Genomic DNA, 25724 nt, shown 5'->3' with positions numbered 1-25724 from the left:
TTAAAGAATGCGACATTGACTTTTATAAATTTGCTAATGTGTATATTTATACCCTTGTTTTCTTTTATTTTTAAGCACACTTCCAGTTATGAAACTTACCGTTTCTATGTGTATCTATAGTATGTCTGTATGTAACTATCTTTATTTTTTTGCAAACATGTATCTGCCGCAGAGGCAAACAATAGGAATGTAAATGGTTGCAATGTCTTTGTTTTAACTTTTTCGCAGGAGCGCATATTCGGCAGGCCTGTGAAAGGATTTGTGTCCTGCCGCCGTTTGTCGGTCTCCGATTTTTTTGTTGCTGGCTGGTCGGTGTTCTCTGTTTTTGCGTAACACTCGGACTGTTTGGCTTTGTAGTTCGCTACTTTTCATTGTACTTTTCATTGTCACCGGCGACGCTGTCATCAAATTTTTTGTTCATTTGCATACGCGAGACGGTGGTTTTGCGGAGTGGTTGGTGTTGGCCACGTGGCCGCTGGCCATTGCACTCGACTCCGGCCGGCGAGTCCTTGTACTTGCGAGTCGTGACATTGACGTATGAATACCTGAATACGGGGGCCTCATAAATACATTCACACACTACGGCCGACTGGGGAAATTGGGAGTGCGGCTGGCCGGCCGGGTTCAACGGTCCGCAAAATCCCCAATAAAACTGGCTTCATTAGCCGCCATTAGCCGGCTTTGTCTGTTGTTTGCCTCAAAGTGAAATTGTGCAGAAAAATGCCGGGCCTTCTGCCCGTTTCCTGGCAAAAAACGAAGCTGGACACATGGCCTGCTGTTCCTGCTCCTCTGCATCTGCCTCCTGAATGCGTGCGGAGGAGTGTCATTAAAGTTTCATCAACGCCGCAAAATGAAAATGGAACACAACAAACTCGGCTCGGTTCCTCGAACACCCCAGCTTTCCAACTCCCCGAGGGCAAGGATATACAAGATGTGCAAGTGGAAGGGGGAAAGGAAGGCCTGCTGATATTGTCATTACATGCTTGGGGGATATTTCTGTGGCGTAACCAAGGCAAATGTACTTTTGACAGTCGACAGTCCAACTGCTGGAACTGCTGAAAGTCCTGAAACCCATGAAACTCATGAAACTCATGAAACTCATGAAACTCCTGAAAGGGTTGACCAACCCTCGCCGGTGACCCCGGCAACCGCAATCGGGCAAAAGACAAAAGATTTGTTTGCTCGACGGGACAACAGCTGCTTATGCCCGCAGGTCCTTCCCCCTGTCCATCTGTCCTTCGTCCTTCGTCCTTTGTTGTCCTCCCCACTCGATTGCCTCAAATTGGTTTGTTTAATAGTTTCGAATCTTGTCCCCGTCCCAGCAGCAATAAATGTTAAGTAAGTATTTAAATATTTATCAGTCAAGGCTCACGCACGAGTATCTTGTATCTTGTATCGCACAGATGGCGCACATATCTTATAGATGCCATCTCCCCACGCCTCCACTGGGTATTGGTAATTTTCGTCTTGGCCAATCAAGTTCACTTGTTAGCTCGCTATCCAAACTCTCCATTTGGGTAACCAAAATTATGACTTGGAAAATGTTTTTGGTAGCTAATAAAACTCAAAGGCAATAAGAGAAATATTTTGTTAGGAATAATCTTGAATATTTGTTTTAATTTACAAGTGTTGAATTACACAGCTTTCGTTGATTTAAAGTATTTATGTATGTACTTCATCTTAGCAACATGTTGTCAAGTCCGTTAGCAACATTTTGTGGAACCCATAATATGAAAATTACAAGCTAACTTCTTAGAAAAAATCATAGGAAATAAAATTAGCTGTGCTTATTAAACTTAATTTATGAAACAAATTACTCCAGTAATTAAGAACCTTAAGTATTAATATGTTAGGAGTATACAAAATTATCACTTATCCATGCAAATCAAGTCTAAATTAATTTTTCATTTTCCACTGTGCACATTAATACCACAGTGAAAAAGAGTTCTATATAAAACTTATCTAAGCTTATCCGGAGATTAAACTATCGCTTTGTTTATTTTTCGCCAAACAAGGGACTTGCCATCGATAAGATTGGGTGGAATTTAAGGCCCCCTGGAGATTATAACTGCCCCTCGAACGGCAATAAACCGAGAGGCGGATGGATGCAGTTGATTGCGATACGTTGCGATTAGCATAGAGAAGCGGGTTCCTTGTTTAAGTTCAGTTGGAATCATGATCTTGACCACCACATTCGTGTGCTTCTGCCTGGCCTCGGCCTTCAACTACTTCAGGACCTGTCGGCAGAGAGGACTGATCAGGAATCTCAAAGGACCCTTCACCTGGCCACTGGTGGGATCAATGCACAAGCTGCTGTTCCTCAAGCCAAAAAGTTTGTAGTTTCTTAAAACCAACTGAAAACTTCTCTTTAATTCTGGTAGATTTCTTTCAGCGCAGCACAGAGTATCTCACCAAATATGGTTCTTTGAGCCGTTGTTGGATATTCCATCGGCTTTTTATACCCTTAGCTGATCTGGAGCTCAGCAGACAGCTTTTAGAAAGTGAAAACCACTTGGAGACGGGATATGAGCTGATGAAGGATTGGCTGGGAGGCGGTGTTCTAATGTGTCAGTCGGATCAGTGGCAAAAAAGACATCTACTTATCAGCGGGCTCTTTGGCAAAGGGAATTCGATTCAGCTGATGGAATTATGTCGCCAACAGGCGCAGAAATTGCAGCAAAATTTATTGGAATTGGCAGACCAAAAGGTGTTTAATATTTGGGAAGTTGTGGCTCCCAATGTCTTAGAGGTGATGGTGAAAATAAACTGCGGTTTAAGTCCCAGTGAAGAATATTCCAAGAACATAGCAGAGTAAGTTTCCTTTAACTCCGTGTGTGTTTTATAATCTTAATATATTTTACATTTTTCAGTTTATCAGAGCTCTATAGAAAACGTTTTTTAAGCCTACAATCAGCCAATAGATTCAACTATTGGCTAAGCTCTCCCTTTATGAGAAGCCTTCAAAATCGACTAATAAAAAGACTGAACGAGGAACATAGGGATTTAATCACTAGATACCAAACACAAAAGGATCTTAAGATAGGCAATGGTTTGGTTCTCGATCATCAAAAACCGCTTCCTCAAAAGTGGCATGAATCTCTGTTGGAGATTCTTTTAGAAAGTAAAGATCCCACGTTAACAATTGAGGAAATCTGCGGCGAACTAAACACCTGTAATTACTTGGGTTATCTGCTCTGCAGTTCAGCACTTTGTTTTTCCCTGGTTACAATTGCAAGAAATCCCTCAGTGCAACAAAAGTGTTTGGATGAGTTAAATCAAGCTCAGATCAAAGATCAAGGATGGGACTTGGAGAAGCTTTCTTATTTAACAGCTGTGATACAGGAAACCCTGCGACTCTATCCCCCACAAATTATAGTTGGCCGCCAGCTTAAAAAGGATTTTCCCTACAGTGCGTATGAGTGATATTGTATATTATTTTATTTAAACATGAACACTTTTTCCCCAAACAGCACACAGTATTGTTGGAGATGGAGATCTGCCTTATGGTTCTGAGATTTATATCAATCTCTTTGAACTTCAGCGCAATGAAAACCGATATCCAAAAGCCAAAAACTTTGAAGCTGAGCGATTTTTAAACTCTCCTCCAGAACTTTTGAGTTTTAGTTTGGGACCTCGCTGTTGTCCAGCCAGAAATTTGAGTTTAAATCTTCTAAAGACTCTTTTAGCTCCAATTATTACTCACTTTGAACTGTTACCCTACGGCGATGAGATAAGATTGGATCTGCGGTTAATTTTGGGATCATCAAATGGATTCCAGTTGGCTTTGAAGCCACGATAGCAGTGTTTAACTATTATTTATCTAATAAAATGACGAAAGAGGATCTAGGAATTCTGCAGAAACTAACTTAACTGTTATCTTCAGAAATAATTAGAATAAAATAAATAAAAGAAGATTAATTAATATACCTACATCCTTTTATTTTCAATCACATATATGTCGCCTTTGATTTTTATACTTTAATGAATTGTCTTTTCAGTCATAAACTATAATACCTATTCCCTGTAAACCTTTAAAAGTTATGTACTGCTGCGCCTGCGCATTCCAAGCTTAAATCCCGTGTCCGATCGAAGGACGATGTTCACAACGCACTCCACGCGAGGACCCATCGGCAGGAGTTCGTACTCCCTCACGATCTTGGCCAACATCATCTTCATCTCCAGCTGGGCGAACTTCTGGCCAATGCAGTTTCGAGGTCCGGCACTGAAGGGAATGAACCTGAAGGGGGAAACGCGATTTCCTTCTTCATGGCGCTCGGGAATGAATTCATCGGGATCGGGAAAGGTCTCCGGCTGTCGATGGACTCCAAAGATTCCGATTATGATCTCTGAACCAGCTGGGATTACTCCATCTCCGTATTTGGAGTTTGCTAAAAGGAATTTTGTTGCATTTGCTTTACAAATTATTTGAATTTAAGATACACCTACTGTATTTAAAGTCAGTCTGTAGTTTGCGGCCAACGATAGGCACAGGTGGATACATCCTCAGCGACTCCTTAATGACGCTCTCCATGTACTTGAGCTCCCCAAGATCCCGAATGCTGACTGGCCTGCTGCGATCGTTGCCAATAACTCGCAGGATCTCCTCTAGCATTTTCTCCTGGACCCTCGGATGCCTCGAGAGCTCATGCAGACAAAAGGAAAGAGCACTCGTGGTGGTATCGTGACCCTCGAACATGAATGTGTCCACCTCCTCGCGAATTTCATCGTTGGTTAAAGGCCTTCCATCCACAGTGGACATCAGCAGGACATCCAACAAGGCCATTCGCCGTTTAGAGCCCACATCCTCGTCGGCGGTGTCCACAAGTTTCGATTGTTTCTGCTGCTCCTCCAACGCCTGACGACGCTGCTCAATAACCTTAATGGTAAAAGCTTGCATGGTGCGGATGAGTTGGGTTTGACGCCATTTCAGATGAGGATGGGTGAGGGTGAAGAGCAGCTCCACTTGCAGGTAAACAGACATGAATCTCCAGCTCAACAGGGCAGTGCATCTAAAAGGAAAAATAAAGTATTTATATTTTTAGTAGTACTTAATAGTACTTACTCATTAACTGCCTCCGCATAAGGAGTACTCTCGTTGGCCTGAGCATATATTTTAGTGCCCATAGCCGTTTCAGCAATAATGTCCAAGGCTGCGGCACAAATGTTTCTGTAGACATCGAATTCCTCACCATTAGCTTTTTGAGCCAGTCTCTGAACACAGATGTTGGATTGCTGGTCGAACACCTCCACAAATTGCTCCAGGATCGAAAAGTGGAACGTGGGAGTGATGATCTTGCGGCGCTGGTGCCACACCTTCCCATCGCTGAGGAGTAGCCCATTGCCCAGCCACTGACCCAGGACCTTGTAGACCGGATGCTTCACCAGGTGCTCCTGGCTGCTCAGGAGCTGCTCGTTCAACTCCGCATCGCCACTCATAATCAGCAGGCGATTGAAGACCCACACTCGCTGCAGGTGACCAAATTCAGTCACGTACTGGCGACCCAACTTCAGAAAAGCTAAAAAAAGTATACAACTCTCATTCAACTGTTTTGAGGACCTTGATAATTTTTACTTTAATAAATTTTCAGGATAGAAATCCATTCTACACTGACATGCCTTCTTTTTGCTTTTATTTTTTATTTAGAAATTCCTGTTGATAAGAAATGTTTTTTTTTTTCATAACCAACCATTCATAAACGGTTGACCGATAATGCAATAATTTCGCAGGTAATCTGCTGTTTATGTTTGTTCAAATCGAAAGTGATAAGTATTATTAGCTAAAGATTATGATTTTCTAATCTCTTAGGTAAGTATTTAATTGCCTGGCATTATCTTTACTAAATTTAGTATATTGGTACCATTAAATTTGTTGATAATATTTGCACTTCTCGTAAAGCAAAGTTCTAATATTTTTAATCCGGTTTTTTAAAAACCTGTCTAGTGAAATATCAATATATAAGAAAGCATGACAAATGTAAACAACACTTTACTATTTAATATTGCAAAAAATCAGAAAAGGGAGAGAGGGAGAACTTTTTTGATTTTGCATTTGCATGTTTTTGACTTTGCAAAATAACATGAATAAATGAACTGAACACTCGTAATTTCTTATCTGCATCGTAAAAACAAAAGCAGTCACGAACAGCTTTTAGAGATGAATGAGTAAAAACAAAAGTAGTAAATACTATTCTGTTTTATTTAACTAAAATAGATTAATCTATTTTTGTTTTGTTTTATGGGTTCTGCTTACTTTTCGGGTTCAAACGGAACATAAGTTGGAGGGCGCCGATGAGTGGCGGACACACGGGTCCCGGCAAATTGGCCACTTTCCGACGACGATCGGCCTGGCCAAGATGAACGATCCATCCGGCGACGAAAAGCAGCACAACCAGCAAGAACAGCAGCATTTTGCACTCTAAATCGACGAGTGGCCGCAACAAAGCCGAACGATCCAAGCGATCCGAGTTCTGAGAGCGACATGTACGTGTATCTAATCGAATTTTGATTCGGATTCAAATCCAACTCAAAGTGCATGCAGCCAAGCTCTCGAGCGATGATTGCGCTAATCTGCGGAGACTATTTTAAGCGAGTGCAAGCGGACGGGATTATTAAGTGCTCGAACTGCTGGTAATTATTCCCAGCCCAGAGGCAAGATAACGAGTGTCGCTCTTCAGGCGATTGACACCCGCCCCGGGTCGCGAACTTTTCTTTTTTTTTTTTTTAAGTAATTTCCGTTAGAGACATTCGTGCGGAAATTAAAACATTTGACCCAACTCCCGCGCGGGAAAGTGCATGAATGGCTAGATGGGCAGATAGATGGCTGGACTCGTCAGCCGGTCGTCGGAGGGCTGCCTTCGAAAAAACTAATTAACAGCAGCTTCCTGGGCCAGGCAACTTTGACTTTGTAATGGCATTTTATTATTTTAAATACTCACACAACACTATACACACAGAAAACAGAAAAGGGGAGCGGGTGTGCATATGCACATGCAGGCGAAAAGTGTTTTTAATTGTAGACCGAATGTGGATTTTCAATTTTCACAATGACTGTTATAAATAAAATGCTTGGTTATATCTCGCGTTCCGTGTCTGCTGCACAGAAAGATTTTCCGCATTAATTTTGCATATTAAAAATGCAATTTGTTGCGTTAATTGCAGCATGTGAAATGTATCAGACAATGCGAGTGATATGCGGACTCCTCCACCCGAAAACCCCTGCCCTTTTCCGCGCCAACGGAGCGGCCAAGTCACGTTGATAGCAAGTGCAAACGAGCGGACAACGAGGCGTATGCGTAATGCAAGAGAGTCAAAGAGGACGGGTGAAGACTGGATGGATGGATGCAAGATGGGATTTCAACTGCCCACCACTGGGTATTAAAATTATTTTAAAGAGTCCAACTGAGAGTCAGCTATGTTGTTCAAGGCACCGGAACAGAAAAAAAAACAATTTATACTGAAATAAATGTTTAAAATTTAAACTAGCATGGGAAAGGGGAAAAAGAGTTAATCACTAAGGAACTGATATTATTCAGAACTTGTTTATTAAAAAAATTCAGCAAACAATTATTATTTCATTTCATTATCATTGCCACTATTTTAACTATTTTTTTCTTAAACCATTAGCTTCAATTTTAGGTTCTGAAAGTTTTTCTACGTAAGGAATCTCTCTAGAGGGCGGATATTTTTCCATGACTTTTTCGGCAAAGGCGCGAATCCCTATCCACGACTCGCCGGCCAGACGGCGAATATTCTGGGGTGGAGGGAAGAATTTGTACTCCACATGATCCTCTCCAGTTCCCGACATCTCGAAGACAAAGGAAAGGGGGAAGCCTACGTGGTAGGCGTAGTCAACGCTAGTTCCCCCATTATTCCGGCGAATCGAGCATATTGGGGCGTCTTTATAATCGTGCCCGTGCTTTGCAATATCTTCCTAGAGACGAATTTGGCAATTTCAACGTGTTCATCATAGTTAGGAACTGGCGTTCTGCAAGAAGAGTAATTCATTGGAAGCTAAGACTTCAAGCCTAATACTTTTCAGGAGTAAGTTGTTTAGCATCCCAGTCAAGACTGGTAGCATACAAAACATCCTTTCAACTCACTCAGCATGAATCCAAGGATAGAAGACCGAGCGGTTTGCCGTGTGCAGGGAAAGATACATGACACCCCGCTTACTAGACACCAAATCCTGCATTAAGTCGCGAAGTATACGAGCTTCAACCTCGGAAAAGGGTTCTGTGCCAGCGTAGTTCTCGTCACAGGGATCTTTTAGTTCCGGAAAACCTATTCCCCAGTCAACGCCAAAGTTTCGGTTTAGGTTCGTGCCGACGCAGTTGTAAACATTTGGTGACCTCGTATTTCTCCAACGGGGCTCCACATTGCGGGAGTACTCGTATCCATCCGGATTCGCCAGAGGCACTATGTGCCAATCCAAGTCGGTCAGGAGATCGGAGTTCTGCTGGAACTCCACCACCAGCTGGTGAATGACATAGAGGGCGGCGGCGGGAGTCATCCACTCACGCGCGTGAAGAGCCGCGTCCAATAAGATAACCCTCTTCCCCGGTCGATGATCTCCGTTTGTTATCTCGACGACCTTAACGTCACGATTCTCGTAGGAGGAACCCGCTTTCTTTACGGTCACCCGATCGGGATAGGCTATGGCCAACTGATCCAGGTACTGCATGATTCCATCGTAGCTGAGGTAGGCATCCAACTGGAGATTGGGACTGATCCGCGGAATGCTCTTCGTCTCCACGAACGGATCCAAAATCAGCACGAGCCAAACGATCACGCAGAGAACTCTCCACATCTTGCCAAAGAGCCAACGGATGGGGAACTAAATCTGTCTGATCAGAACGCGATCATATATAGCATTGAGTGGCTGGGAGTTTCAATTGATTCACAAGAGACTGATAACACGCCATGCCCGGATTAATATTTTATTAAAGGTTAGAGAGTTATCTCTACATTTATTTATATTCACTTTTATTTATATGGGAAAACCGCATATAAATTTAAATTTTTATTAATACAAAATAATTATATATGTAACATTTTCTCCGCAAAATTAAATAATACAATTACAATGAGAATAACAGGTTTCACCAGAGAGACAAAAATTGCATCGCAACTAAAAAAAATAATTTGCAATTACAAGAGAAACCAGTGAGCTCTTATAATTAAGATGACTCTCTTTAAAAATATTCCCACATTTATATGACTGTGTAAAACGTTTTTTTCATATTACAATCTATTGATCAATCTTTACTTAACTTGTAGGTCAGTAAACTGATTTCAGATGAGAAAAAAAACCAAGAAAGGCAGGCCACTTAGCAAGAGATTCAAAAAGGATGGATGAAGACTGGATGAATGGATTTAAGATGGGATTTTAACTGGCCACCATTGGATGTTAAAATTATTTTAAAGACTCCAACTGAGAGTAAAACAAAGATTAAAGCAATGTATTTTGAAATAAAAAATTATGTTTAAATTTAAACTATTATCGAGAAGGCAAAAATAGTTTATTGCTAAGAAACAAAGCTGATATATTATATATATATTATATTATGATATATTATGCAGAACTTGTTTATTAAATTATTTTTTCCATCATCCCAAAATCCAGTGAAACCATTTTAGCTATGGAACTTCAATTTTGGATAGTTGTTCTGGTTCTGGTAGTTGCTTTTCGTAAGTAATCTCCCTAGAGGGCGGATATTTTTCCATGACTTTCTCGGCAAAGGCGCGAATCCCTATCCAACCCTCGTCAGCCAGACGGCGAATATTCTGTGGCGGAGGGAAGAATTTGTACTGCACATGATCCTCCCCAGTTCCAGATATCTCGAAGATAAAGGAAAGGGGGAAGCCCAAATTGTAGGCGTAATCAACGCTGGTTCCCCCGATAACTCCGGCAAATATGGCATATTGGGGCGTCTTTATGATAGTGCCGGTGCTTTGCAATATCTTTTTAGAGACGAAATTGGCAATTTCAACGTGTTCATCATAGTTGGGAACTTGGATCCTGCAAGAAGAGTAATCAATTCGAAGCTAAGCCTTCAAGTTTTATACTTTTCAGGTTAGATATTTAGCATCACACTAAAGACTGTTACATAAAAAGTAATTTCAACTCACTCTTTGTGGAACCAAGGATAGAAGACCGAGCGGTTTGCCGTGTGCAGGGAAAGATACATGACACCCCGCTTACTCGACACCAAATCTTGCATTATATCGCGAATTATACGAGCTTCAACCTCGGAAAAGGGTTCTGGGCCAGCGTAGTTCTCATCACAGGGATCTTTTAGTTCCGGAAAACCTATTCCCCAGTTCACTTCAAAGTTTCGGTTTAGATTCGAACCAATACAATTGCCAACAGTTGGTCGCCTCGTGTTCCTCCACATTGACTTCACATTGCGGGAGTACTCGTAGCCATCCGGATTCGCCAGCGGCACTATGTGCCAATCCAAGTCGGCCAGGAGATCGGAGTTCTGCTGGAACTCCACCACCAGCTGGTGAATGACATAGAGGGCGGCGGCGGGAGTCATCCACTCACGCGCGTGAAGGGCGGCGTCCAATAAGATAACCCTCTTTCCCGGTCGATGATCTCCGTTTGTTATCTCGACGACCTTAACGTCACGGTTCTCGTAGGAGGAACCCGCTTTCTTTACGGTCACCCGATCGGGATAGGCTATGGCCAACTGATCCAGGTACTGCATGATTCCATCGTAGCTGAGGTAGGCATCCAACTGGAGATTGGGACTGACCCGCGGGATGCTCTTCGTCTCCACGAACGGATCTATAATCCCCACAAGCACGACAACTAGGCACAGAACTCTCAACATCTTGCCGAAGAGCCGACGGACTTGGAACTAAAGCTGACTGACCAGAACACGATCGTATATAGCGTTGACAGTCTGGGAGTTTCTATTGATTGGAAAGCAACCGATTACAATGCAATGCCCCGATTTATTATTAATACCATACCATATGTATGCAGATTTTTATATTAATCTGGTTTTTAACTGTGGAAAAATTATATTATACATACATTTATATTTTTGTTATTTATAGGTATTTAATTATATATACACAGCGATGTGTTTACTACTATTGAACACAGTTCCAATAAACCCACGACAATTACGATACCAGGTGGGTTTCACCAGAGAGAGAAATTAATTTCTATTGCGGTTTTCTAGAAAAACCACTCAGCTCTCATATTTTAAATGACTTTTGAAAATTGTATCTATTTATCTACAAGTAAATTATAATACTTTAATGCAGGTCAACCAACTGATAACTGATAAGATTACAAAAGTGAACTAACAATTACAAAGAAAGAAATGCAAGACACTTACCTCTGTTAACACAATATAAAAACCATTTTATTTAGAGGTCTTATTTGGTTAATATTATCTCGAGCAAAGAAAAGCCAAAGAATGCTGATAGTAAAGTAAGTTTTCACCATTTTCTAGCATTTTGCCGCTACGACTTCATCTCGCTTTGCGGCTTTGCCATTTTGCGGTTTAAAGGGCCATTAAAAAATGTAATTATGTTGATAAATACGTCTTACTGGGAGGGCATTTTGCATTTTTATTTTGCTAAACTTTCCTTTGGACGATGTCCTGGCGATGAAAAGTGGAAAAACTTTAACCGCAACAGCTAAATAAAAACAACAACTAGCGGCTCGGCCTTTCTTCGTCTCTCGCTTTTTTGTTAGCCGTTGCAACTTTTTAGCCAACAAATTTACTTGCCTCGGTCGGGCAAATATTTTATCATTGCGCCTTTTAGCACTCAAGTGGCGGACAGAAGCGGTTGCCCCAAAAAGGGGGAAGGCAGAAGGTCCTGGAGGATGCCGGCTGAGCGGAGTTTATGGCTTCATTTTTTGCAAATTTTAGCCTTTTGCTCAGTTTCTCAATTCACAAATTCACTCGAGAAGTGCCTGGCCCTTTTCTGGTAATCATTTTGGCCATTACTTTGATAGCCAGCTAATGAAGCTATTATCCAGAGATACCAAGGCAGAGGACAAAAATTGATTATTGACTCCGGCATTTGGAGAGTTTTCCGTTTGCTTCCGCCTTCTTGAGAGTTTTCTTTTCTCTCTGATTTTTTTTTGCAAAATTAATGAGCCTGCAAAAATCTGATTTCAATTTCCCGATTACAGTTGTCAATGTGCATAATTTACGAGGATGGGAAAAATCTTATTAGTTCATAAGGCACGCCGATTGAGGGTCCTTCGTCCTTTCAAAGGCTCCTGGGTCCGCTGGCTGCCATGCAAGTCACGTAGCTTCCATGTCCGATTTTTAAGTTTGCGCTGCACAAATCACGTAACCCCCTCAAATCCCCCTCCGTCCGGCCAAGGATCACGGACTGGTGTAAGGACCAGAGCTAATGTCCTACTTGGGGCTATTTGTTGGGTGCACTTTCTGTGGGTTTTTATGATTTGTTTACGCCGCCTTCGAACGTGAGTGATAAGTAAGTGGGAGAACCACAGGCAGGATAAGTTAGCATTGGAATTGGAGTCTGTGGCCAAATGCAGTGGACACGATGCAATCGTTATGGATTATGAAGGAGTGGACGTTATTTTACATGTTGTTTTGAGTTATGTTGCTTTTAAATGATAATATTCATTTTTACAAAATGAAATCACTTTTAATGTTTTATATATATTTTGTAAAGCGTTCATATATGTAATTAGTGTTATTCTAATTTATTTAAACTAGTTCAGAATCCATAGTGGGTACCGAAACCATCGAAGCTCATGTGGGAAACGGTCTCCGCCGGAGAGTATTGGATGACAGCGGGTTGGTGGCCGTAGTGGGATGGCTGATGGTAAACCGAGGGACTCTGAACCTGAGCGGGCTGATGGTAAACCGAGGGAGTGTGGACATGGGCGGGCTGGTGGTAAGCCGAAAGACCCTCGACCTGAGCGGCCTGATGGTGAATCGCAGAGGTCTCAATCTGAGCGGGCTGTTGGTAAACCGGCGATGCCTGGGTGAACAGCTGCGATGGCTCCGGCTGGGCGTGCTGGAAGTGGACCGGAGCCGGGATCGAGACCGGAACCGGAGCGGGAGCGTAGCTGAAGGTCTTGGCCACCGCCGGCTGGTAGACGTTGTTGCTGATCCGCGTGTCCTGCTTGTGCACCTGCGAAAAGGGCGTGGCCAGGGACTTGGCGTAGTGGGAGACGGTGCCGTCGAAGCTCCTCACCACGTTCTGCTGGGTGTGGGCCACCGCGTGCTCATCGCTCACCGCGTAACCAACGCCCGGATGGGCAACTAATCCCGCCCGGGTGGAGGCCAGGAGGAGCAGCAAACTGGAGGCGACGCCGAGGAACTGAGTGTGAGCCATGTCGATGGGTGAGGCAATTGGGGCAACTGTGCTGGATAAGTCGGCGGTTAGGCCATATATAGAAGCCCTGACCAGCGCAATGCCAATTACTCATAATCGGGGAGTGCGCCCCCGAAAAACTGAAACTCGTTTCAGCTCGCTGGCTTTGCGTGACTTTCAGAAATCCATTTCTCTATCCCTCGATCGTGGCAAATCAATTTACGATTGCCCAGCTCCAAGTGACAGCCGCACAAGGCGGGGAACGAAGTATATATACATCAAGATATATGTACTGGAGAAGGGCGTGTCGACGACCCAGTTAAATGGGCCCAAGACTTTGGCCTAGGCATTGCATAATGCTCGAATATCCGTAGTCGAGCTAGGTCTGTGCACTCGGCGCACTTGCTCCACATTCCACGGATTTTGCTTGCGATTGTGGTGATGGCAACTTACAATTCAGCGCTGAAGGGCCATCAAGTGGCCCAAACATATGGCGGCCAGCGCGATTTATGGCCCATCGGAGATGCATTAACGCCGCTGCCAAATTGTTAATGCATTTTCTCTACCGCCTGCTCTTCAAGCCTTTCGATTGGAGTGTAACTGTTCCACAGAAATATTTGTGATTATTTGTATCTTCACGACTCAAAAGTAAAAACATTAATAGCTTATTCATGATATACTTTATTTGCATCTTAAAAGTAGAGGCACATTTTAACTATAAACAAGCCACATACTTAGAAAGAATAATTTAATATTTAATAAATAATATTACTGGACAAAAAAATATATTGAAAGGCACATTGGGAAACAAGTAGTATTTTGGAATTTAAAATAGTAAGCCTTAAAAATTGTAAAATTGTTTCTTGTTTTCGATCAAGCTGAAATTAAGTCGCTCTTAAAAGTTCCCCATTTCCGTTTCCCTTTCCGTTTCCGTTTCCGTTTCGCAACTTCAATGGATCGACACTCGAGTTGAAGTTGCCTCGTTGAAGCGACTGCCTCTCTTTGATTCTTTGACTGGTCCGTGAAATCGCTCAGCTCACAATTGAGTCATAATGCAATTGGCAAACGTCAAGCCAATGTTGTTAACTTGCCAAACGAGACAGAGAATGGGGAGATGGATGGATGGATGGAGGGATGGATGGAGGGATGGATGGCTGGATGGACCGGATGTCCGGTTGGCAAGTGTTGGGGACATTGTTGCCTTGACTGCCGGGGGAAAATGACACACACTTGCAGATAGCAAATAGCAAATAGCAAATAGCGCCAACAACTCGGCGCCAAATGCGATTACGATTACAGCGATTGCCGGCCAACTTGAGAAAGTCACCTTTGTTGGCCCCACTTCGATACACATATCTTTATTGCGGGGATTAAGGAGCGGGGAGTGTGTGTGCCTGTGTGTCCATTATGGTCCTTATGAAATTCGGCACACAAATTGTATTATTGCATTTATGCTTGATTTTATTTCCCAGCTTTCAGCTTTCTTTGCTGATTGTGTTTGAGTGTTGAATTGGCTTTCGCCTTGCTTGCTTTCTTCGCTTTGGCCCGAAAGTGGATTCGTCTTCGTTTACGTCTGCATTGTCGTCTGGCTGAACTTAACGTTTTATTGAACCGACAGGAATCACATGTGAGTGCTTACATTTCAACGGTTTCCTTTGCCTTCTCAACTCATGCGCCAACGCAATTTGAACTTCAATTAGCTGCATTTGGCCATGGCTAATAAACGCTGCTTTCGTCTCTGCTCCTCGTGCTGATATACAATTACAAATGACGCGTCAGGGCCAGGCCGAAAGTCAATTACCAAGATACACAACAAAACAAATTACCAACTAACTGTTCCTAACCTTCCATAAGATAAAATTTTTTGTTGAAATTCTTGAAGATTTAACCCGTATTAAAGAACTAGTCATTTTTTTAAAAAACTATTTCTAACATAAACATTAAAACACCTTGAATGTCGATAGTATAAAATATAATATTCAAAGAATGTTAAAAATTATATTATATAAAATTCACAATTTCAATAACAATCTCAAATTTTTCCCTGTACATTTGAGAGCAAAAAAAAAAGGAGAGTAGCATAAAAGCCCGCGCCTCGTTGGCTAATTGGAATTGAAACATAAATTAAGCGTCCAGTTCGAGGGCGAAGTCAGCAGAATGCAACTAAAACTTTACGACTTCTTCACTTTGGCCAATTCCGAGCACAACTTCCGCATTCACGTGCCGTTCTGCACTTTTACGTTTTGTCGTAATCCCCGCCAATTACGATACTACTGGTTTCCCACTTAACCCCCTGGCGCCCCAGTTCTTGTTGTTCTCTGCGCTGCTGTTGCATCCCCATTGACAGCTTAGATTAAGTGTTGACTATAAATTCGAACGGTTAGTTGGCGGTTGTATTTATGAGGCCAGGCCAGTTGCCATTTGGCAGCTCGAAAATATTTACTGGCAATTACAAGTGGCAGCTGAAACATTTTTTTCACCCCTCCCAGTCCGCACTTATTGAAGTTGTTTGTTGGGATTTAAGCCAGATTCCGTATAGTGTATAGTCTAAATAAAATTTACAAGTTAAAATAAATAATTACTTTTTTCCTGTAAATTATCGAATAATCAAAACTTAAGTTTTAAAGACGTTTGAAAAATAACTAGCATTTATATTGTATTTTTGCAGGAGCATCTTTCACGCGGGTTAAATTCCATCATGCATGCTGAATTTTCCTGGTGTTATATTGCCAATCAGCTGGGAAACCACCCACTTTCACCCACTGCCAAGGCGAGCCTTGTTCATCCCCCTTTGAACTACCGAGCTCCTTGGCTCTCCGTGCTTTATGGCACAAAGGGGACTTGGCTCAATTTTCTTTATATTACAGCTTGATTTAATTTGACGTGAGACCTGCTCTTGGGCCCTGTTCTTGACCAGACCGAAATTAGAAATGGAATCACGCGGTGCGGGGTAGCAAAGCAACTCGAGCTGGAATCTGATTCTGAAGCGAAATGATTGCAGGTTACATTCGGGGAAATTCAAATGTCGCTTAATGAAAATATGAACAATTGAAAAAGTAAATGTCATTTGCCAGCTGCCAGGAACAGCGACTTAGGGGCGGCTGATCGGCCCGATTGATATAATTTCATTAAGCGACCTTTCCCCCAAAACATTTTCAATGTGCGACCACGCCCACCGCCCCCCCAGCGACCCACTTTCAGGAAAACTTTTGCTGCAAAAAAGCGAATAAAAGTAACGGAAAGCGCTCGCTTAATAACAAATGGAAAGCGGAAAACGAGAGGGCAGTGCTGCTTGAAAAAAGGAAAATGATAATGAAAATGAAAATGCATAAACAGAAATCGTTGACAAGGCGGTGGGCGGCTGTGTGTACAGAGTGCTTAGGAGTAGGACTGCTGTGTGGAAAACTCATTAAAACTTTTTTACAGCCCATTTAAAAGCAATTTGTAAATTGTAATACTTGCACTTGGCCAGCGAAAAGTTGGTCAAAAATTGTGATAATTACAATTTATGAATATTATTTGAAGCCATATTTCAAAAGAAGCGTAGGCAAGAGTATCTTAATAAAATTAAATGTTTGTAATTAGTAAAAACCATTGAAACATCGAAAGGTTTTCATTCACGAAGGAATTGAGTTAATTAAACCAATTTGCATACAGTATTAAAACTATAACCTAAATATATTTAACTGAGTATTAGGACAATAACAATTTGGTTGTAAAAAAACCTTGAGAAAGCAGACAAAGTCCATGGTGAGCAAAACAATCTGCCAAGGCCCATTTCCGCGGCTTCTTTTTATCCCGGAAAATGAGGGCCCGTCGGAATCACTTTGAGCCCGTGGAAAGGCTCACAATCGCAGACATTAAATCAAATTTCCGCACAATTCCGGCGAAGGGGTATGCGAAAAATTGTGTTAGCTGCGTTTGGCTTTCCTCAGCTGCCTTCTGCTTATTTAACTTCCACTACCGATGCCACAGCGCCACTTAAATATTCAAAGCGAAAAGTTGCCCTACACCTTTGCGTCTTGGCTGACTTTCCCCCTGTTTTCCGTGTTTTCTTTTCTTTATTACTCAAACGCCGCTTTTCATGTGCAGTGCCCAAAAATTCCCACAGGATGCAGTCAAAGGCAGTAGGGGGTTAAAGCTGGACAGGTTAAGGGTGGCAAGGGGGTGAATTGTTGTTCTCATGTGCAGTTCTTTAAACGATTTTAAGGGTTTCATTTCGTATTTGTCTTGTGGCGAGAACTCTAGGCAATCCTCAAGAGACCCTCTACTATTTGGTTAATTTAGGGCTACTTGTAATGTTCAGAAACATCTACAATTTTCAAAACTAAAATATTCCTGTGGAATTCAAAATAACCGCCAAGCTGTGAGGTCAACTTCTGTGGTGAATTTTTATATTCACCTCATGGTTCGGGTCTTCGGTTCGGTGTAAGGTATTATTTTTATACGCGTAGAGTAAAAGTATGTTACGTATTGCAGAAAGCTATTGCGACCCCTGAATTACATTTTTGACCAGGAGTCAAAATTTAAATTTTGGAGGGTTTTAATTGTGAAGAATACAATAAAACACTATACACAACATATTTTGTTATTATTTTATATTAATTTCTCATCACTATCGCCCAATTTAGCTATTTGTAACATGGCATTTGGCAACTCATTCGGTGCGAGAGGTGGCAACACTGCCACACTGTCAAATTCCAGTAATTATTCTCCTCCGCTGTTGTTGAATCGTAAAATCGTTCGCACGCCTTTGAATATATCTAGCATATATTGCCCGATACGAGAGCAGGCGCTGATCCGCTGAAAACATATAGGCATTTCCCGCTATCAGAGCAGTGCGGAAACGTGTCCGGAAAAGCTAAAGTCCAGCGGTAACGAGTGCGAGCGAGAGAGCAGGTGACAGCGACACCGACAAGATTCACACCCCGCAACCCGCTTTTTGCCCATCACCTTTCGACTGTGTTTTTTTTTGCACGGCACGGGGAAAACCGAAAGAAAAGCGAGATTTTCAAGAAATTTGCGACGCAGTCCAGCCGGAAAATGCTAATAAAACTTAAGGTTAAGACCTTAGATGCGCGCACCCACGAATTTAGCATCGACAATGAGGTAATATTTGAGGTTGTGTGTTGAGATTTAGTGGTTTCTAACTATATGTACACACGCCCATTTTCCAGCTCACGATCCGCCAGTTCAAGGACCAAATAGCCGAGAAGACCAACATTGCGGCGGAGAACCAGCGAATCATCTACCAGGGTCGTGTTCTGGCCGATGAGAAGCAGGTGAAGGAGTACGGTGAGTCATGCCCCCGGGAGCACCCCATTTGTAATGCACATTTACACATAATATGCCCATATCCCCTATCCAGATGTTGATGGCAAGGTTCTCCATGTGGCTGAGCGTCCGCCGTTCTCGCAACGTGGCGCAAATTCACGAAACAACGACGAACCAATGCGCCCCTTCCGCAATGTGGCACGTCCACCGCAGCCTGGAATGCGTACTTCTCCGTACTTCCGAGCCCTTGATGGCATGTTGGTACGCACCATGGCCATACCCGTAAACAATGGCCCAGTTGCAGGGGTAACATCAATGCTATATTCCCTTTGAATTATTAAATCAAACTCTTGTTAATATTTTAGACCCGCACTCCCCCGAGTCGATATCCCAACTCGTCATCCTTCTGCATCAACCGCATCACAGTGGCCCTGCACATGATCGATTGCGCCGACAATATAGCCGCCTATCTGGAAAACCCCGCCGTGGGTCTAAACAATCAATCCCTGGACATTTTGCAGCGTGGTCGGTGGTCCATGGAGTCGACCGTCGTTGAAGTGGGTGTCTCCTCGACGGATCTGCCGCGCAACAATAACATTATTGACATGGTCCAGGATGCTGTTACTGCTGCACTTTCGCGAACTGGAGCTAGGAACTACACAGTGGTTCAGCTACCAACGGTTTATACCAACGAGAACGGGGAAACCAGTCAGCAGAGAACTGGAGAATCGACTGAAGGCGAAGGAGTCGCCACGGGAACAGCCAGCGACGCCAGTGGTGAGACCACTGCGGCCACTGTGATCATAGAGGATGTTATCGAAACCGACGACGAGGCTGCTGATGGAGCTTCAGATCGTTCAGCCACGCCCACACCCGAGGCGGAGGCGGAAGGAGCAGTTGGTGGTCAGCCGGCGAGTGCTGCTGAGAACCCTAGTTCTTCGAACGGAGCTGCAAGTGATGCTGCAGCTGGCGGCGAGGGAGCGAACAACACCGGTCCCAGGCGACGCACTCGCCCTCAGGTCTTGGCCCAAGTTATACAACATTATCGTGGAGTTCAGACGCGCTTGGCTCCCTTCGTGGATCGCTACTACGAAATTCTCCAGAACGATCCCACTTTTGAGGATAATGTAAGTCAACCAGCCATATTTTATGAGAATTCCCTGATTTACTTGAATAATCAATTTACTTTTTTTAGGACACCGCTGGACGTGAGGATGCCCAACGCATTTTCGACCGCGTTTCGGAGGCCTTCCACTACCTTTCGCATGCCCAGCATGCCATTTCCGACTTAATGCTGGACTTGTCACAGCCAGGACCACGCGTGCTCACCTGCCGACCCATTCTCGTCGAGCAGAGCGGTTACATCCGCTCGAATAACATTCTCACGCCCAACTTTTTGGCTCCGCCGCCGACTGTTCTCAACGAACCTTTCCGCACCAGAGGATCTCCTGCTGCTGCGGCTGCGACTGCCACTCAAACACCCAATGCGGCAGTAACTCCAATAGGTCCACCACAGGCCGCAAATCTGCAGGCGGCCATCGATGCCAGTCGCAGTGCGGCGGCCATGGCGGAGATTGCCAGTCGGGCTGCCGGAGCCGCTGCGGAGATAGCCGCTGCGGAGATAGCCGCCGGAGCTGCCAGTGCAGCAGTCGCTGCTGCTCGTGGCTTGGCCAGCGATCACGTGGAGGATCCCATCGACGAACCCATGGTGGCACCCAATGCAACTGGCACTGGTCCTTTTACACAAGAGCAACAAGCCCTCGAAATGGGTAAGATCGGAGTACCAACATTTGGTTTTTAAGGGATTTTTAAACAAGATTTTACTTAGATTCAGGCTCTAGGTCGTTGCAATATAATATTTGTCATTTTTAAGTACTTTATATGTCCCTTCATAATTTGTTAATGATTTTCTAGATCACGATCACGATCAAACTGAAAATGAAAGTCCCGAAAGAGAGACCCGAGCAGCGCCTAGGCTGCGTGTCTATGTGCCAGTGACCCTGCCACCGCCCAGTATGTTTTGGTTGTTTGGTTGAACACAACTCATTTCAGTCATGGCAGACTTACCCCAATTTCACCAGCTCATTCACTGCATCCCCTGTTTAGTTCCACTCACACTTTGTTAGTTCGATTCGATTGCTGACCAGCCTTTAACCGGATTAATCCATGCTTGCGATTGTGTTAAAGAAAGCCTAACTAACCCTGGTTGCTTTGCAGATCCCCAATCGGATGTGGCTCGCATACTTCAGGCCATGTTCAGCCGACAACGAGGAAATGTGGAAATAAATGCGCCCAATATCATGTCGATTAACTTGCCCGTTCACGTCATGACCGCCGTGCGTCAGGCACCTGAAGCTGGTGCCCCCGCTCCGGCTGAACCCTCTGCCCCTGCTGCCGAGACATCACAAGAAGGCGCTTCTACAGCTAGCGATGGCGATTCACCCACTGCACCCTCAACGTCCGCAGGAACACGAGGTGCAGACCAGAGGACCAACAACACATTGCCCACTACGGCCACCCAAACGCGGTCGACCTCTAGGCCTCAGATTCAGATTGGCGGCAACAACAACTGGGGCGGACGTATTGCTCCGACACACACGGCTTTCGATCGCTTCCTTCCGTGCAATAGTCATCACATCAGGGAACCGGAGCCGCTGCCCCACAACAACAATGTCAGCAGTGCAAACAACAATCGGAGCACCAACGCAGCGTCTGCTGCAGGATCCGCTGGCGTCTCGCCCACAGCCGCATCAGGAACCCGTCCTGGTGAGTACTGCTGCCTTTCGTTTCATGTCTTCGATACCCGCCACATCCCACTTCGCACACACCATCCCTTTTCATCCGCACACTCACCAAACGGAGATGGATAGCGCCAGTCTACCGAAAAGCAGTCTAATTAGGTTGGGTTCTGGATTCTCTAGTGGGCTCAAAGTGCCAGAATTTAATTGATATTCCTTTGAAACCAAAAGTTATATTTTTTTTATGGAAACAATAATTCTCAAGTAAAACTTAATAAATAAATTTAAACATAATTTCAATTAAAATTAAAATGGCAAGAAAATTGCAAATGTCCGTATAAAATACATAAGTTTTGCTTTTAATAATTACTTTGCCAAATTTGAACTAGGCTCACATTTAGAGAAAAGCCAATCAGCCATAGATTTTGACTGCCGACTGGGCACCATCTCTGACATTAATCTCCATTCTATCCATGTCATCATCTAGTCACCTCTGGTCGCATCCAGCGCGGCAGTGCCAGCGTTCGCCCAATGTGGTCGTGGCGTCGCCTGCGACCCGCCAGCGAGCAAATGAGCAGCCTTCGGCCGGCAGCCTGGGCGCAATCGCAATCGCAATCACAGACCCAGACTCAGACCCACACGACCAGTGGCCAGACGGCCCACGTTGGTGGTGGCAGCACTAATGGGGCCGGAGTCGGAGCCGGAGCCGGGAGAGTGCGGCCCACGGGAGGATCGCATATCAGTCGCGATCGGCTGGCGGCTCGAACGGCCCTCGTTGGCGGTGGCGCCACCAACGGAGGCCTGACCTCCGTCCGGCGGGGGCGGCTTCAGGCCGCCACCGGGCGCCTGTCCAGACAATTTCCCACCCAACTCGTTAATTTTTTGCTTAATAATCTGAGAAATAATGCGCAAACAGCTCCGGCAGGCAGCGGCGTCGCCGCCGAGGGAGGTTCAGCCGCCCCATCATCCGGAGCTGAAGCCACCCCATCATCCGCAGCTGAAGCCCCAGTCACAGTTGCTTCGACCGCCCACGCTGCTGCTGCTCCACCCCAAGCGGCGGCTGCAGCCACACCAGCTTCTGGCGGAGACTCGAGCAATCTGCGCTTGCAGCTGCGCAGCTTCCTCAACGATAGACTTTTCGACGGTGCAGCCATCAACGATCAGACGATTCCGGCTGCCTTCGACCGAGCCGTGGAGTGGTTCAACGAGAGCCTGGTCTATCTGCCGCAGTACGAGAAACCGATGTTTAACTCCCGCGCCTCCGTGTGCAACATCTTGCGCTTCAGCCTTGGCTCATTCATCAGGCTCTTCCACGAGAACTCCGAGGAAACAGACAGTGCCCGGTTCGAGCTGGAGCTCAAGAGAATCAGCGATAGGTTTCGACACCTCCTCTTCAACGGCCTCTTCTTGTGCCTGGGCCCCGACAATGCGGAGCTCTTTTGGCAGCAGTTGATGCGCCTCCTACGCGAACCCCTACGATCTAGTGAGTATATATTCTTAAATTTGAATATTTCCCGCAGAAAGCTGCATTCGTTTTATAGGCAAAGCAATGTTTGACATTAATTATTATTCCTACAGATTTCCGCAACGAAGCCCTTGAGTTCTTGAGCATCTTCATCGACCCCACGGTTCCGGAAGACCACATCCGCCACTTCACATCGGATGCCCTTCAGTTCCTGGTCAGGCGCGACGTGCCGTACGTGGCACCACCTCCGCTTGCTATCCTCATGTACCTGCAGCCAACGCAGCAGCAATCGCAGCAGCAACCGGAGCAGCAAACTGTGAACACGGATGTGGAGATGGCGGAAGTGGCCACCAGCAGTAGCAACAGCTCTCCCGTTGAGCAACTGCCTGCCGTGATCGTGGGCTCGGAACCGTGGCACATGAGTTTCCCCAACGACTGGTTGCCTGTGATAACGCGCGACCTGCAGACCCAGACTGAGGTAGATCCTTTCCTCCCTCATTCCATTCCAATCCAATTCAATCTAATATGATATTATATATACTACAGCAGGCTAGCCGACCCCAGCCACCCTTCTCCGATGCCTACATCTCAGGCATGTCCGCCAAGCGTCGCAAGATCATTCAGTCGGAAAAGCCGACTGCCACTGTGGAGTGCCTGATCGCCAACGGAGTGCAGCGGGCGATCCAGGGCGCCGGCTTGGGTGGAACCAGCGGTAGTGCCTCCAGTTCCTCGATCAGTACGGATGCCGTGATCGGCTCCATCGCCCACGATGCCGCCATTCAGGCCTCCTACACGGATGCCGTGCGGAGTGGCTTGAAGGAGCGCATCAAACAGGATGCGGATTTTAAGGCCAGCAAGTATCCGCAGATCGCCAAGTTCGCTGAGCAGAAGTAGAGGGCCACCTAGTGCTTGTTGTACATTTTACTTTAAAGCATTGTATTTAATTTAGTTAATGGCTAAGTTCTGTTTTAAATCAAGGAGACGACGATGACAAGGATTGCGACAACACCAACACACGGAGAGGACGTTTAGCAAATGCTTAACCCTATATAGAATAATAATATCCAACTGATATGTATCCACACACAGACACACAACTATGGGACACGACGCGAAACCCAAGCAACAGAAACGCGATGAAGGAGCAAAATAAACACACTTATTAACCGAAACAATGGCGATTGGAATTGGAATTGGATTGAGTGGATTCGGATGTGGGGACCACACACGGCGAGGAATGCTTTCAATTGTCCCAAATGGCGGTGGCGTCCCAGCGTCGCGTGACGTGGTGGAAAACACAGAACAGAGCCGTGACGACAGCCGAATTCCAAATTCCAGCCAAATATTTTCGCCGGCGCCAAATAGGCATTGACGTGAGCCGATGGCACATGATTGCTGGATGGCCGATGACGACCGATCCGGAATGTGCAGAGCAAGTCAAGTGGATGGATGAGCCTCCAGCAGAAGCATTACAGCGGAGGCGTATCCACATCAGACCACCTGATCTGATCGGCACCACCACCACACACCACCACCCAATTCCCTCGTCATCGAATTCCGAAGCCTACGCTACTCTTGTTATTGTTGTCGCCTGCAATCGAAACACGAAAAGGTGTCACATAAAAATGTTAAGAATATTTATGTGCAAAAAAAAAAAAAACAAATACCGAGAACCAGCAAAGAAAAGAAAACATATGAATAAATAATAATTATTAATACTTGCCGCTTTTCTTTAAATATTTACTCAAAATGATTGGGCGCTAAAAATAAATTGGCTACGTAATCGAAGTATATTTTTACATCTACAGTTATGGGTGACAGTGCGCTTCAAAACTGTAATCCTTTTCATTTTTTGCAGTTGGAAAGTGCAGTTCTTGAGATTGTGACAAAATTTTTCTACTTTAAGTAAGTTCGTAATATATTTAATCTTGGTCATTAAAGAGATTATTCTAATTATATATAAAAGCCTCCTTTTTAATTAAGTTTTTTTAACCAACCTTAACACGGCAATTTCGTTTAAATTTTGCGACTTTTTCTTCGTAGAATTATAAATGCTATAGAGTTTAAGTAAATTTCTTTAAATGGAAATCCAACCCATTCATCAAACATTGTTTTGGTTGTAGAAAAATATGTTTACAACACGATGGCACCGAAAGGACACATAACTTTATGAACCTTGCTGTACGCAATTAAGTTAATCTTTCAGACGGCCCTAAACAAAATCGTGCCAAGGTTCCTAGGGAGCTTGCGGTGTGCGTGGAAAACGGAGTCGGATGTGCTGGATGGACAACAGAAGCCACTCGTCCGCCCAGGGGCCTGATGATCCCGATGATTAATTGCCGTCCCGCCAGAGAATCGCAGACGGGAGGAGCGGGCAACGAGATGGAGACATCGTTGGCACGCGCAATCCGGGGAATTTGCGGAATTTGTGGCGAGCGCATTTAAGGCGCCCAGCGGTTAATTATGCATGCGGGCCCAGAACTTGCAGATAAATTAAGGCAGCGGACTTTGATGCATGGCAACCGACTCCTTGCCCCTCGAAGTACTGAAATCACTGGCACTGGCGCCAATGGAAAATTTTCACTTGGCCCAATCTCAATTGGGCTGCTGGGATCCTTAAACAAGCCGGTTGCATTCAAACGCTGCTAACGATCCGATACGATCCGAAAGTCATAATTAAAAACATTTCTCAGTGCGATGTGCCAGATGTCTATGTAAAGGACAATTTATTGGGAGTGCGTAAAACAAAAACAAAAAAAACAACAACAGCATCAACGAGCTGCACATATATAATATAAGTGCCGAGTACCAACATGTGTCCATGATATAATGATGCCCCATACATAGAACTAGGTTCCGAAGAAGTTCCCAATGGCAGAAGCAACAGAAGCAGCAACAGCAACAGCAACAGCAGAAGTAGTAGCAAC

General features: G+C 44.6%; 6 protein-coding genes across 11 annotated transcripts; 2 read left to right on the top strand and 4 right to left on the bottom strand.

Annotated features, from left to right (window-relative positions):
- Positions 1-2175: 2175 nt before the first annotated feature.
- Positions 2176-3799, top strand: LOC108086974 (probable cytochrome P450 316a1). Its single transcript, XM_017184089.1, has 4 exons — positions 2176-2332; positions 2382-2811; positions 2871-3409; positions 3471-3799. The coding sequence occupies exons 1-4, from the start codon at positions 2176-2178 to the stop codon at positions 3797-3799; spliced, it is 1455 nt and encodes a 484-aa protein (XP_017039578.1).
- A 125-nt stretch (positions 3800-3924) lies between these two features.
- LOC108086960 (cytochrome P450 4d8) lies at positions 3925-6422 on the bottom strand. The gene is made up of 4 exons (XM_017184072.1): positions 6251-6422; positions 5063-5516; positions 4447-5009; positions 3925-4388 (listed from the first exon to the last, which is right to left on the bottom strand). Exons 1-4 carry the CDS (start codon positions 6405-6407, stop codon positions 4039-4041), a joined length of 1524 nt encoding a protein of 507 aa, XP_017039561.1. The 5' UTR covers positions 6408-6422; the 3' UTR covers positions 3925-4038.
- A 1100-nt stretch (positions 6423-7522) lies between these two features.
- LOC108086962 (carboxypeptidase B-like) lies at positions 7523-8817 on the bottom strand. The gene is given in 3 exon segments (XM_017184075.2): positions 7523-7866; positions 7869-7984; positions 8100-8817. Coding segments are annotated over 3 exon segments (1089 nt in total). The 5' UTR covers positions 8807-8817; the 3' UTR covers positions 7523-7600.
- Positions 8818-9431: 614 nt separating this feature from the next.
- LOC108086961 (carboxypeptidase B-like) lies at positions 9432-10871 on the bottom strand. The gene is made up of 2 exons (XM_017184074.2): positions 10129-10871; positions 9432-10018 (listed from the first exon to the last, which is right to left on the bottom strand). The coding sequence occupies exons 1-2, from the start codon at positions 10833-10835 to the stop codon at positions 9637-9639; spliced, it is 1089 nt and encodes a 362-aa protein (XP_017039563.1). The 5' UTR covers positions 10836-10871; the 3' UTR covers positions 9432-9636.
- A 1783-nt stretch (positions 10872-12654) lies between these two features.
- Positions 12655-13358, bottom strand: LOC108086969 (cuticle protein LPCP-23). The gene has a single exon (XM_017184081.2). It carries the CDS (start codon positions 13339-13341, stop codon positions 12718-12720), a length of 624 nt encoding a protein of 207 aa, XP_017039570.1. The 5' UTR covers positions 13342-13358; the 3' UTR covers positions 12655-12717.
- A 4634-nt stretch (positions 13359-17992) lies between these two features.
- LOC108086980 (large proline-rich protein BAG6) lies at positions 17993-24513 on the top strand. 6 transcript variants are annotated; one of them, XM_017184106.2, is made up of 10 exons: positions 17993-18429; positions 18498-18615; positions 18689-18900; positions 18960-19721; positions 19790-20363; positions 20509-20607; positions 20812-21360; positions 22249-22815; positions 22911-23275; positions 23344-24513. In XM_017184106.2, exons 1-10 carry the CDS (start codon positions 18364-18366, stop codon positions 23689-23691), a joined length of 3660 nt encoding a protein of 1219 aa, XP_017039595.1. In that variant the 5' UTR covers positions 17993-18363; the 3' UTR covers positions 23692-24513. The 6 variants fall into 6 exon arrangements, with proteins under 6 accessions (XP_017039595.1, XP_017039593.1, XP_017039592.1 ...); XM_017184104.2 differs by having other exon boundaries at positions 21820-22815; positions 23347-24513; XM_017184103.2 differs by having other exon boundaries at positions 21820-22815.
- The last annotated feature ends 1211 nt before the right edge of the window (positions 24514-25724 follow it).

This window comes from Drosophila ficusphila, unplaced genomic scaffold, assembly GCF_018152265.1.
Source record: "Drosophila ficusphila isolate 14025-0441.05 unplaced genomic scaffold, ASM1815226v1 contig_106, whole genome shotgun sequence".
Classification (NCBI taxonomy): Eukaryota; Metazoa; Arthropoda; class Insecta; order Diptera; family Drosophilidae; genus Drosophila; species Drosophila ficusphila.
This window is presented reverse-complemented; position numbering and strand designations above follow the sequence as displayed.

What these genes read in the sequence shown, in the direction of transcription:
- LOC108086974 (XM_017184089.1), top strand. Translation starts at nt 2,176, where the DNA reads ATGATCTTGACCACCACATTCGTGTGCTTCTGCCTGGCCTCGGCCTTC. An exon ending in TATTCCAAGAACATAGCAGA is followed by an intron (nt 2,812 to 2,870) that starts GTAAGTTTCCTT and finishes TACATTTTTCAG; the next exon opens with TTTATCAGAGCTCTATAGAA. An exon ending in TAAAAAGGATTTTCCCTACA is followed by an intron (nt 3,410 to 3,470) that starts GTGCGTATGAGT and finishes TTCCCCAAACAG; the next exon opens with CACACAGTATTGTTGGAGAT.
- LOC108086980 (XM_017184103.2), top strand. Translation starts at nt 18,364, where the DNA reads ATGCTAATAAAACTTAAGGTTAAGACCTTAGATGCGCGCACCCACGAA. An exon ending in AATTTAGCATCGACAATGAG is followed by an intron (nt 18,430 to 18,497) that starts GTAATATTTGAG and finishes CCCATTTTCCAG; the next exon opens with CTCACGATCCGCCAGTTCAA. An exon ending in GCAACAAGCCCTCGAAATGG is followed by an intron (nt 20,364 to 20,508) that starts GTAAGATCGGAG and finishes ATGATTTTCTAG; the next exon opens with ATCACGATCACGATCAAACT.
- LOC108086960 (XM_017184072.1), bottom strand. Translation starts at nt 6,407, where the DNA reads ATGCTGCTGTTCTTGCTGGTTGTGCTGCTTTTCGTCGCCGGATGGATC. An exon ending in TATGCGGAGGCAGTTAATGA is followed by an intron (nt 5,010 to 5,062) that starts GTAAGTACTATT and finishes TTTTCCTTTTAG; the next exon opens with ATGCACTGCCCTGTTGAGCT. An exon ending in ACAGACTGACTTTAAATACA is followed by an intron (nt 4,389 to 4,446) that starts GTAGGTGTATCT and finishes AATTCCTTTTAG; the next exon opens with CAAACTCCAAATACGGAGAT.
- LOC108086961 (XM_017184074.2), bottom strand. Translation starts at nt 10,835, where the DNA reads ATGTTGAGAGTTCTGTGCCTAGTTGTCGTGCTTGTGGGGATTATAGAT. An exon ending in TATCCTTGGTTCCACAAAGA is followed by an intron (nt 10,019 to 10,128) that starts GTGAGTTGAAAT and finishes CTCTTCTTGCAG; the next exon opens with GATCCAAGTTCCCAACTATG.
- LOC108086969 (XM_017184081.2), bottom strand. Translation starts at nt 13,341, where the DNA reads ATGGCTCACACTCAGTTCCTCGGCGTCGCCTCCAGTTTGCTGCTCCTC.